The 12,346-nt window shown below is 35.3% G+C and overlaps 2 protein-coding genes across 2 annotated transcripts; both read right to left on the bottom strand.

Moving 5' to 3' along the window:
- Nucleotides 1-272: 272 nt before the first annotated feature.
- LOC104780583 (ABC transporter A family member 6) lies at nucleotides 273-5,574 on the bottom strand. Its single transcript, XM_010505083.2, has 16 exons — nucleotides 5,256-5,574; nucleotides 4,802-5,171; nucleotides 4,636-4,718; nucleotides 4,390-4,537; nucleotides 3,782-3,901; nucleotides 3,563-3,687; nucleotides 3,309-3,467; nucleotides 2,962-3,124; nucleotides 2,748-2,873; nucleotides 2,572-2,655; nucleotides 2,142-2,482; nucleotides 1,862-2,062; nucleotides 1,635-1,744; nucleotides 1,350-1,434; nucleotides 1,150-1,278; nucleotides 273-1,019 (listed from the first exon to the last, which is right to left on the bottom strand). Exons 1-16 carry the CDS (start codon nucleotides 5,325-5,327, stop codon nucleotides 537-539), a joined length of 2,799 nt encoding a protein of 932 aa, XP_010503385.2. The 5' UTR covers nucleotides 5,328-5,574; the 3' UTR covers nucleotides 273-536.
- Nucleotides 5,575-6,018: 444 nt separating this feature from the next.
- On the bottom strand, nucleotides 6,019-10,959 carry LOC104780582 (ABC transporter A family member 4-like). The gene is made up of 16 exons (XM_087510338.1): nucleotides 10,665-10,959; nucleotides 10,225-10,588; nucleotides 10,026-10,108; nucleotides 9,808-9,952; nucleotides 9,359-9,478; nucleotides 9,140-9,270; nucleotides 8,885-9,043; nucleotides 8,642-8,804; nucleotides 8,413-8,538; nucleotides 8,230-8,313; nucleotides 7,798-8,135; nucleotides 7,503-7,706; nucleotides 7,148-7,257; nucleotides 6,972-7,056; nucleotides 6,770-6,898; nucleotides 6,019-6,652 (listed from the first exon to the last, which is right to left on the bottom strand). Exons 1-16 carry the CDS (start codon nucleotides 10,734-10,736, stop codon nucleotides 6,158-6,160), a joined length of 2,808 nt encoding a protein of 935 aa, XP_087366464.1. The 5' UTR covers nucleotides 10,737-10,959; the 3' UTR covers nucleotides 6,019-6,157.
- Nucleotides 10,960-12,346: the final 1,387 nt, after the last annotated feature.

The raw sequence follows: 12,346 nt of genomic DNA, 5'->3' as shown, positions 1-12,346 counted from the left end.
TGAGATCTGTGTACGGGATGAATCGTGTTGGTAGAGGCTAAGAAGAAACAAAATAAACTTTAATTTTATTAATAATTTAGTTTATTCCAAAATTAAGGATATATAAATTTGTGCTAGTTTTGGAACATTTGAAACCATGTGCTAATTGTGGAAGAAAAACTAAAAATGGTGCTATTTTTGTCAATTGCCCATAATAATATTATAGAATTATTACAAAGTTTAAATTGTGAACCTTAAAAACATATACATTTAGGATCTAATTAAAAGGTAAATTTAAAAATAACATATTATTACAATTGACATTGTATAGCCACAGTTTACATTAAAAAAAAAAAAATTGTTCTCCATAAATCATCCCTCAAATAAACAAGTTATAAAAAACCTCAGGGAAATTCACAAACTTGCAGCCTATTTTCATTTGCCAACAATGTACATAAATCAAACCTATGCATGGCCAATTTTATCAAATATGAACAATCAAATATCGACGTTGAATATGTAAAAATGATATTCTTAAGAAGATTCAAGAGAAGACATTAAAACGCCTTACCAGTTTTAGCAACCTTGATGAAAACATCTTCAAGAGTTGTGTCCGCAATTCCCCAAGCAAACACCTTGAAATTGCCCTTAGCCTTCTCCACCGCCTGAAACACTTCCGAGATCCGAACCTCCTCCTTTGGGAGCTCAAACTTCTGAGTTCCTGCGATCTGATATATCTTCTTTGCATTTGGGGAAACATCTTGAACCAACAACTCCACATCTTTCTCATGTTCTGCTGATGTTGTCATTGTTAACACACATGATCCACCATACCTGCCCTTCAGCTCTTTTGGGTTCCCTATGCATTGTAAACTTCCATCAACAAAAATCCCTAATCGGTCACAAAGAAACTCTGCTTCTTCCATTGAATGTGTAGTGAGGATTATCGCAGTGTGTTGTTTTGCGGATTTGATGGCTTTCCATAGACTCCTTCTTGAAGCTGGATCAAGTCCTGTGCTTGGCTCATCCATATAAACCACCTTTTATTTAAAAAGATATAAACCAAATGGAAAAATGGATATGTTAAAAGCTTGAAAAACTTTAGCTCTCTAAATGCAAATAAGGTTTATCAGTATGTTTTTAGCATATGAGTAAGACGCAGTGGTGTACCTTAGGACTTCCCATAAGTGAAATGGCTACACTTAGCCGCCTTTTCATTCCTCCACTGTATTTCCCAGCAGGTGTATCAGCAACTCCTCCGTGAAATAGGTTCACACTCTTAAGAGACTCTTCTACAGCCTAATAACCATGAATTGAAGATTTGATACTCTTGCATTAATATATTTGATAAAGTAAGATTGATAACATACTTGGTTGAGATCAGGGCCTTTGAGATTCTTAAGTCTTCCGTAAAAGAAAAGATGTTCTCTCCCTGTCAATGTTTCCCAGAGCAAGCTGGTAAATGACAAACAATACAAGGTAGAACAATAAATTGACTATATGATTGTTAGGAGACCCTCATCAGAAATTTGATGAGACCTAAAATAATATTCAAGGGACATGAATCATTGCACTCATATAAATTATATTGACTTGGAAAACAAACTTAGTAAATCTTCAACAAAAAAAATGTTCCCAAGAATTTAATTACTTACTCATGTTGTGGGCAAACACCCATGCTGGTGTAAACTTTGTCCATATCCTTGCATATGTCCAAACCTCGGACAAAAGCTGACCCTGAAGTTGGTTTCACAAGTCCAGTCATCTAGCCGACCAAAAGAAAAAGCAGTACAATGTTTTGTTACGTAGGAGTTGCTAAACAAACATTTTTCAGTCAAAAGCTAAGCACACAAGATTTGTATCTATCCCTTTGGGTACTGACCATATTAATGAACGAGGTCTTTCCGGCACCATTCGGACCTAACATGCCGAAGCATTCACCTGAAGTCAGAGCGAGAGATAATCCACTAATTGCCAATTTAGGTGGGTTCCCATCCCTACCATGATACACCTTCTTCAGGTTGTCACATACAATAGCATGGCTTGTATTCGGCTCAAGCATCAACTGCTCGACTTTTTCTCTCTGATTTGAACATATATTTTCTTATAAAAAAAAAACGGAAAACACATGGAATGAGTTGTGTATAATTCTTTTGCAATACCTCCTGAAGGACATCTAGGTTCTCCACGGATACAGAAGACCCTTGTTTTTGTAAGCTAAGCTTTTGTGGAGAAAGAGATTTCTTGAAGGCGTTCTCCAAGAATACAATAGGATCTTTCGCGGTTGAAGAAACTCGGTTCATATAGTATGTTACAATGAGAGCGAGAAACCACTCAATGATAATGATGGAGAAAACTTCATCCATTGCACTACCTCTGAAATGTTTCCACTTCATCCCATCCCTTCCATTCAAGTTTCTCTGGAAAGCGTACTGTGAGAATTCATACAACCCACGGTATAAAGAGAAGCCCGGATACAACTCCAAGACAAAAAGCCAGCGTCCTGGTAAAAAGTAAAAGAGTATACATATATAGTAGCACTGTACAGTGTTTAGAATATGTCATCTTCAAGTTGTTCTTTTGATAACTTACTAGGAAACGGTAAACCTTCCACCAGAAACTGGAAGAGGAACGCGCCTAATAGCCCAGATCCGAACACATATATGTATGCAGCAACTACAGTTTGGGTAACAGAGCAAAAAATGTTTCTCTTAACACCCCAACATGTTCTCGACCAAATTTAAAAATAGAAAATGTAACTTTATTACCTGATGCTGTCACAGCCTTTGAAAATGCTGAGGAAACTAGAAAGGCAATGGAGATTTGCAGATTTATATAAAGAAAATAGAAAATGAATTGGATACTGTAGTCATTGAACCGGAAGAATTTAAGTCCTGCAAGAAACTATAGCTTTAAAACTTTGTTCTATTTGAATACATAAGAAAATATTAACATAAGATATGGCAATGATTCATTCAGTACCTATTGCTGACCCAAATATCATCAAGCATACAATGTATAACGTCGATATTGCGAGAAAATAAGCGTAGGAAATCATCCAATATGAAGCATCTCCTAGCCCGTGCATTTTCATTATGATTCTGAGACGTTGCTGCTTCTCATACACCAATGAGTTCAAGATCACCTGCATACAAAATGTCTCTTATAACTATTGAAAATGTCTATTAACCATAAAGTTATAGGCAGGTTCATTATTTTTTCAACTAGGAAGCAGAGCATAATGGTTCATAATGGAAAATTACTTCAGAGTTTTGGAGATCATCATATACTTATAAGAATAAGAAGCAGTCCACTTGAAACGAACTTACAGGGAACAGAAGAAGAATAACCCATGAGAAGAAAATGGGGCCAACGAGAGACGCCATGTCCATGCGAAGCCTAGTTTCTTGTTTTGGCATTTCTTTCACAAAATCGAATAACATCTTTGTCCCTGAGCCTTTCAAAAACTCAAGATAAGCATTTGAAACCTGCAATTTTTAACAGAGTCTATGAATGGGTTTGAACAAAAGACCAGTTCTATACAACACTTAATTTACTAACATACAAACACTTAATTTCTTACCAAATTGACTGAGCGAGGAACTCGGACATACTTTACACGCCAATCTTGCAAATCTCCCTTGTATGTAGTGTAATACCAAATGGTCACATTGAAGTTGCTCCTATCGGTGTCCAAGAGATCATATGCTAGTAAAACCAAAAAAAACAAAAAAAAAAAGAGTCAGAAGTTGCACATACTGTACGTAAAACAGAGACGAATGATAAGACAAGCGGAATAAACCTGAAGCGACCTCATTGACGATCTCTTCATGATTTCCTTGAAGATAGCGCTTGAAGATCTCATCGTTGACCTCTATGGAGTTATTTCTCCAGAGACTCAATCCTTGAACGCATCTCACCTCTGTTTTGACACATTAACCATTAAGTTCATCGGCTGGATGAGGAGTATCACCGTAGACCGTTTGATTTAACCGTATTCTCTTGTTTGAAGGCTATACAAATTATTCATTGAGTATCATCGTAGTCTCTCGTAGAACCCTATGATTTAACCATATTCCCTTGTTTGCTATCTTGAACCATTTTCTAGCAAATTTCTTTTAACTGTGTTTTAATTTTTATTTTATTTTATTATAGATTGCAATTATGTAATTAAACTACAAAATTAAAAAAATGTCAATTGTGATTTGAGAATAATATTATAGTACACTGCATGTTTCAAAATTAAATCCTAAATTCTAAATACTAAACTCTGCCCCTCAAAACTACATCCTAAACAGTTGTGTATTTTTTTTTTTTTTGGTTTTATCATAAATCAAATGTACTCTTTACAAAATTCTTAGCATCTAATCTGCCGTTGAAGTATAACACATAATTTAGTGAACCTAATACCTTTCTGAAACTCGAGAGGTGGTTGTTGGAATGAGAAGGATGGCAATGTAGTGGCTGGGATGCATTGAGGTTGGATGCTGAAGATGGGAAGATCTGAGTAAATTCCTGGATCACGATAATTGGTGTAGTCTGTCGCTGATGTTGTGCCCTGAAAATATAAATATTCATGAGATAAGTCTGGAGAGATAGAGAGAGACTTGATGATGATAATGGAAACAACAAGAACACAAATAGAGAAGAACTTGCCAAAACAGTATAGGCAAGATTACGCAAGAAAAGGTCAGAGGAGTTGACCGTGAAAGAAGTACTGAGCAGATTCTCAGATAAAGCTAAAAAAAGTGAAGTTTAGTTCGAGACGAAACAACAATATTGTATAGATCATATCGAACAAATTAGAAGAGGGAGATTATACTTGCTCCTAGGGAATGGTTATTCCCAGTAACAAGTATGGTCACAGGACAAGATCCTGTTCGTTTGCACGAGTCACGACGGGCAGGATCAACAGAACGAGTCTCAGGATGAGGAATATGTAACAACGGGAGCAATGGTGGAGGGTTAGGGAAGGCACAAAAGACTGCTTGGTTTTGAGATGAAAATTGTAAACCGCAACTCCTTATTTCGCATTTGCCATCTCCATTTTTGTCGTCTATGCATCGACAACCACATTGATTATCAGCAGAGTTATTAACCAGTGCATCGAACAGTGCTTGAATGCACACTAGAATCACACAGAGGTACAAGGGGATCACGATCAGCCGGACGTTGCTCCATATGTTTCGTTTCTACACCAATGGAAAGAAGATACATAAAATATAATTACATTTTCCATATATAGATAATATAACACATGTAGTGTTTGGCCAAACCTGATAAGTTAAGTTTTTCTTGAACAAGGCATTGGCCTGCGTCAAGAAACTGGCTGCAACAGGTTTTGCCATTGACGAGTCTTGGTATCAGAATTAGATTGATACCAACAAAAAAAAAAAAAAAATATTCACAATAAGATCCAAGTGAGACGCTTTTATTTACACTTGCAAATTATAAAGTGGTTAAGGCCATTAACTTTGTCTTCATAATTTGTTACTTAGCATTTGTGTTGGCCAAACGAAGGTTGCAAAGGAAAGGAGCGATCCCACGACGGCACGACCAATTATTAAAAAAAATCTTCAACCGACATGTGTGAAGGTTGAGTTGTTTTCTTTCTACTTAAATAATTCATAACGATAACTATTATTCCATTTTGGGCAAACGTGCTCTCGTCTCAGTACATATCACACGTAACGTGATGATAAATACATATATCTCACGAATCTAAAGGATATTGTCGGATAATTTCGTTGACTATATAGGGCATGTTCGTTGGAACGACATTGATCGCTAACGTTAAGTAGTGTCCAAAGTTAAACAATGCTTTGAGTGTCCAAAGTTAAACAAGTACTGTGAGTGAGAACTACTCGTTGTGATGACAAACCGTTAGCAGACTTTTGTGAATTTATTAATTATGGCTTTATGAAGAGTGAACCAAATATTTATATAGCCACAATTTACAAAATTCATATAGGCATAGTTTTTTCATGTATCAACGTCATTATTCACATGTGAGCCCAAATTGATTTAGCAACAGTTTACTAAAGAAAATTTTGTTTTTACATATATAATCGAGAAATTCACAAATTTCCAGTCTACTGTCATTTACCAACCATGTACATGAACCATACCTATGCATGTCCGATTTTATTACATGTAAAAATAATAATCTTAGAAAGATTCAAGAGAAGACATTAACGCCCTGAGAAGTTCTAGCAACCTTAATGAAAACATCTTCAAGAGTTGTGTCCGCAAGCCCCCAAGCAAACACCTTGAAATTTCCCTTTGCCTTCTCCACCGCTTGGAACACTTCTGAGATCCGAACTTCTTCTTTTGGGATCTCAAACTTTTGTGTCCCTGCGATGTGATATATCTTCTTGGCGTTTGTAGAAACATCTTGAACCAACATTTCCACATCTTTCTCATGTTCTGATGATGTTGTCATTGTAAACACATAAGATCCACCATACCTTCCTTTTAGCTCTTTTGGATTCCCTATGCATTGTAACCTTCCGTCTACAAAAATTCCCAGTCGGTCACAAAGAAACTCTGCTTCTTCCATTGAATGTGTAGTGAGGATTATCGCAGTATTTTTTTTTGCGGATTTGATGGCTGCCCATAGGCTCCTTCTTGAAGCTGGATCAAGTCCTGTGCTTGGCTCATCCATATAAACCACCTTTTAAAAATAAAAACACATATAAAAATGGATATGTTAAAGCTCTCTAGATCACATGAAATAAGGGTTATCTCTATAAGTTTTTTTTCAGTACATCAGTAAGAGACAATGGTGTACCTTAGGGCTCCCAATAAGTGAAATGGCTACGCTTAGCCGCCTTTTCATGCCTCCACTATATCTCTCAGCAGGTTTATCAGCAAATCCTCCGCGAAATAGGTTCACACTCTTAAGAGACTCTTCTACAGCCTAATTAATAACCATGAAGTAACGTTTAAATACTTTTGGGGTAATATAGGAAAAAGTAAGATTGATAACATACTTGGTGTAGGTTAGAGCCTTTAAGATTCTTAAGCCGTCCGTAAAAGAGCAGATGTTCCCTTCCTGTCAGCGTTTCCCAAAGCAAGCTGCAGTACACACAAAAAACAAAAGAATGACGACAATTAGCTATATAGACTGGAATAAGTTCAGATGTTTTCAAGAATATAGTTTACGTACTCGTGTTGTGGGCATACACCCATGCTATTGTATACTCTGTCCATATCCTGGCATATGTCCAAACTTTGGACAAGGGCTGTTCCGGATGTTGGTTTCACAAGCCCAGTCATCTACCAAAAAAGTATTAGAATATTTCACATCAGAAATGGAGATGATTAATCACTAACTTATAAAAGAGATATGGACATATGGCCACTCGTTTTCAATTGGTTCAAAGTGAGAAACCAATAAATTTTTCAACACTATAACTACTCACAAAAATATATATAGAGTACAACTTGTATTATTCAGGAGTGATAATTTGTATAAGAAGCTAAGTAAGTACACATAATTCTCTATCCATTTGTGTACTTACCATATTGATGAAGGATGTCTTGCCAGCACCATTGGGCCCTAACATGCCAAAGCATTCTCCTGAAGGCACTGCCAGAGATAACCCCCGGACTGCCATTTTTGGCGGATTCCCATCCCTGCCTGGATACACCTTTTTCAAGTTGTTGCATACAATGGCATGGCTTGTGCTGGAAGGCTCAAGCATTAACTGCTTGACTTTCTCACTCTGATTAGAACAAGTTTCTTTTCATCAAAAGAGAAAAAACTAGAAAAAAACAAAGAACATGAAATGTATTTGTGAATCATTTTTGTAATACCTCTTGAGCGACATCTAGTTTCTCCATGTCTATGGTAACAGTAGACCCATGTCTCTGCCTTTGAGGAGAAGGAGGTTTCTTGAAAACTTTTTTTAGAAATAAAAAAGGGTCTTTCCCGGATGAAGAAACTTGGTCGATATAGTATGCTGCAATGAGTGTGAGAAACCACTCAACGATAATGATGTAGAAAACTTCATCCATTGCACTATAACTGAAATGTTTCCACTTCATTCCATCACTCCCATTCAAGTTTCTCTTAATAGCATACACAGAGAACTCATACAACCCACGGTATAAAGAGAAGCCCGGATACAACTCCATGACCAAAATCCAGCGTCCTGATAAAAAGTATACATTATATCAGCATTGTGCAATGGTCAGTTTTTGAGAATATATAAATCTTCTTTAAGTTGTTCTTGATATATAACTTACTTGGAAACGATAAACCTTCCAACAAAAACTGGAAGAGAGACCCGCCCAAGAGCCCGGATCCAAACACATATAGGTAAGCAACAACTACAGTTGAGCCATAAAACAAGAAAGTGTTTCTTATAATTAAAAGTACCTTTATCATGTTATTAGCACCTTTAGTTATAGTGATACTTTAATTAATACCTGATGCTGTCTTAACCTTTGAAAATACTGAAGATACTAAAAAAGCAAGGGAGATTTGTAGATTAATGCAGAGAAAATAGAAAACGAACTGGATGCTGTAGTCATTAAACCGGAAGATCTTTAGTCCTGTAACATACAATAATAACTCTCAAAAAAGCGTTGAACTTTGTATAACAAGATAAGAAAATATTAACATTAAAATATAGTAGTAACGATACAAATTAAATACCTATTGCTGAGCCAAATACCATCAAGCATATAATGTATAACGTAGATATGACTAGAAAATAGGCGTAGGTTATCATCCAATATGGACCATCTCCTAGGCCATGCATTTTCATTATAATTCGTAGACGTTGCTGCTTCTCATACACCAATGAGTTCAAGATCACCTGCATAGAAAATGCTTCTAACTATTAAAATCCCTTTGATCCAAGAACTGAATGAAGCATTCTAATGAAAACAAACTTACAGGGAATAAAAGAACAATAACCCATGTTAAGAAAACGGGACCAATGACAGATGCTATGTCAACTCGAAGCATACTTTCTTGTTTGGGCATTTCTTTCACAAAATCGAGTAACATCTTTGTCCCCGGGCCACGCAAAAACTGAAGGTAAGCATTCGAAACCTGCATTTGTCTTGCAGAGTCTAAGAATGGGTTTGATCAAAAGACTTGTCCTAGGTACAAAAAAAAAACATGAAGCACTTAATTAGTTTCTTATACCAAATTGACTGAGCGAGGAACCCGGACATACTTTACTCGCCTATCTCGTAATTTAAAATCTCCCTTGTATGTAGAGTTATACCAGATGGTCACATTGAAGTTGTTCTTACCGGTGTCCAAGAGATCGTATGCTGATATAAAACCAGAGAAATTTTTAAAAAAAGTCATAAGCTGCATATGTAAAACACCGAGACAAATGATAAGCGAAGTGGAATAAACCTGCAACGACCTCATTGATGATCTCTTCAGGATTTCCTTGACGGTAGCCTTTAAAGATCTCATCATTGACCTCTACAGAGTTATTTCTCCAGATAACCAATCCTTGAACACATCTCACCTCTGCTTTAACACATTATAACAATTTTCTTATAAGCTAGCTTTGAGTGAGTCCCAAGAAATATTAATTTTTAACAAATTAACTTGGAACATAGAATGCAGTCAGATTACATTTAAACTTACGAAGAACAACTGCTTAAGTATAATCTACATCTGTCAAAAAAAAAAAAAAAAGTAGAATCTACATATTTATGTTCACCATATTAGGTCCACTTGACTGTTTAGTGATACATGTTAGAAAGAATTTTACAAAATAAATTGTAACCTTTTGAAAAATCTCCTAGAATTATTGCAGTGACTAACACGTCAACATAATTTTGTGAACTAATTACCTTTATGAAACGTGACAGGTGACTGTCGGAACGAGAATGACAAGTTGGTGGCTGGAAGGCACCGAGGTCGGATTTGGAAAATGGGAAGATCAGAGTGTATCCCTGGATCATAATAATTGGTGTAGTCTGCTTCTGATGTTGTACCCTGAATATACATAGACTCAATGATAAATCCTGGTAGACTAAAACAACCGAAAATCAAAGAGTGAAGAACTTGCCAAGACATTGTATGCGAGATTACGGAAGAAATTGTCAGAGGAGTTCACCGTGAAAGAAGTATCTAGTAGATTCTGAGATAAAGCTAAACAAAAAAAAAGTGAAGATTAGTGTTCTAGAGGACACTGTTAGGATCCCACATATGAAGTTAAAAAGACCCATAAGTTAAAATTAAAGAGATGGAGTAATTAAAAGGCCTACTTGCTCCAAGAGAATGGTTATTTCCAGTAACAAGAATAGTTACAGGACATGATCCTGTTCGTCTGCATGAGCCATGGGCACGATCAACTGAACGATTTTCAGGACTAGGAATTTGTAGCAACGAAAGCAACGGTGGAGGATTAGGTAAAGCACAAAAGGAGGCTTGAGTTTGATTTGAATATTGCAAACCACAACTCTTTCTTTCGCATTTGCCATCTCCATTTTTCTCAATGCATCGACAACCACAACGATTATCAGGAGAGTTATTAACTTGAGTATCGAACAAGACTTGAATCCCTACTAGAAGCACGCAGAGGTAGAAAGGGATCACGATGAGCCGAACGTTGCTCCATATGTTACTTTTCTATAACAGTTGATATAAAATATATTAACATCTATGGATGTTAACACATGCAAGTATGTATTTTAGTTGCGCAAACCTGATAGGTTAAGTTTTTTCTGAACAAGGAGTTGGCTCTAGTCAAGAAACTGGCTGAAACATGATTCGCCATGGATGAAGCTTCTGTACTCGCTTCTTCTTCTTTTTTCACTCTGTTTTGGATTTCGTGACTTTAAGTACTTATGATATGCAATGTGAGATACTGAGATCCATGTGATACGACTTTTAATTTGACTTTCGGATATTTAATGGACTGAGATTGAGACCATTTTTATATTAAAACGAAAGTAGTTGAGCTATTAATTATGTCTTGTTAGACTGTTACTCATAATTTCAGCGAAATTTCCATTTTAATAGTATTATTTATTTATTCAAAAGGTTAACTATCACCACGAATCCGACTAATCCCAAAGACATATACGTACGTACAAGTTTTTGAAGCACAGTTATAAAACTATACTTAGTGGGAAGTCCACATCGTGCTTAGTCAAAGTCCACTACTTAACACAAATACAACGCACGTTACAAATTCCAAACGAAAAATCAAACACGAATCTCTCTAAATTGATATGACTTAATGAAACCTAGATTGTCATCTTCTCGCTCGATACATTTTCTCTTCCTAGAAGACTCGAATCCAAGGAGCATCGACTACTAGTCAAACGAGTCAACTTCAGTTGTTATTTATTTGCATATTGCCAAAGAAAGGGAGTGATTCCACGAAACCTAAATTCTTCAATAACTATCACACAAATCGAGAAGATATGTGGGGGCAATTTAGTTGACTATATATGGCCTTACCGTTAGAAACACGTCGATATCTATAACACGTTAAGTGTCCAAAAACTTAAAACAATGATGTGAGAAAGACTCTCAATCGTGTCTTGCTCAAAAAGATTACTGTAATTTAATTGATTCCCACTAAATTAATACGCAGCTGCTATAGACCTATAGTATAACATCATGACCATTTACACCAAATATTGTCCATTTTGTCAATTGATTTATGCATTCGGATGTTGCGTTTGTATACAAATTAAAACCAGTTGCATCAAAATGAATGTAAAAAAATACTTTAGTTAACTAGGATTTATCCCGTGGTATACCACACGACAATTTTTTAATTTTATTTTTATATATAAATTTATGATTTTGTTTATAAGTAGTATGTATTTTTTGAATTAATTTAAATATATATGTTACAGTATTATGCATGAATACAAAAATATACTATTTTTTAGTTAATTATAATATGTGTTAGTAAATGTCTATGTTCTCACTGATATTTGTTTTTTGAGTTTTTTTTTTTAATTTTCCATCAACATGATCTAATGGTCTCCTCTTGTAACGGCATACATTTAGCAATTTATTTTTCATGATGAATTGTGAAAGCCACACAAAACAGTATTTTTGTAGGATTATGCTTTCGATTTCATAAGATTTATATGCTTCTAATATATATATATGAGGTTAGTTTGACTATTATGTATATGGTTGATAGTTATTCTGTGAAGTTTGATTATTAATAATTAGTAGTTGTAAAAGTAAAATAGCGATATATATATATATATATGCATATTAGATTTCTTACTTTTTATATTTAAATTAAGTTTCACATTTGCATAACATAGAAATTTGAAATTATAGAAAAGTAAAGATAATGATATTTTGTATATATGTTCCAAATAATTTATCCTATAAAATATGTTTTCAATATTACAA

This window comes from Camelina sativa, chromosome 4 (assembly GCF_030686135.1).
Source record: "Camelina sativa cultivar CO46 ecotype springtype chromosome 4, ASM3068613v1".
In the NCBI taxonomy this organism is placed as follows: Eukaryota; Viridiplantae; Streptophyta; class Magnoliopsida; order Brassicales; family Brassicaceae; genus Camelina; species Camelina sativa.
The sequence above is the reverse complement of the archived record's forward strand: the minus strand, read 5'-3'. Positions and strand labels throughout refer to the sequence as shown.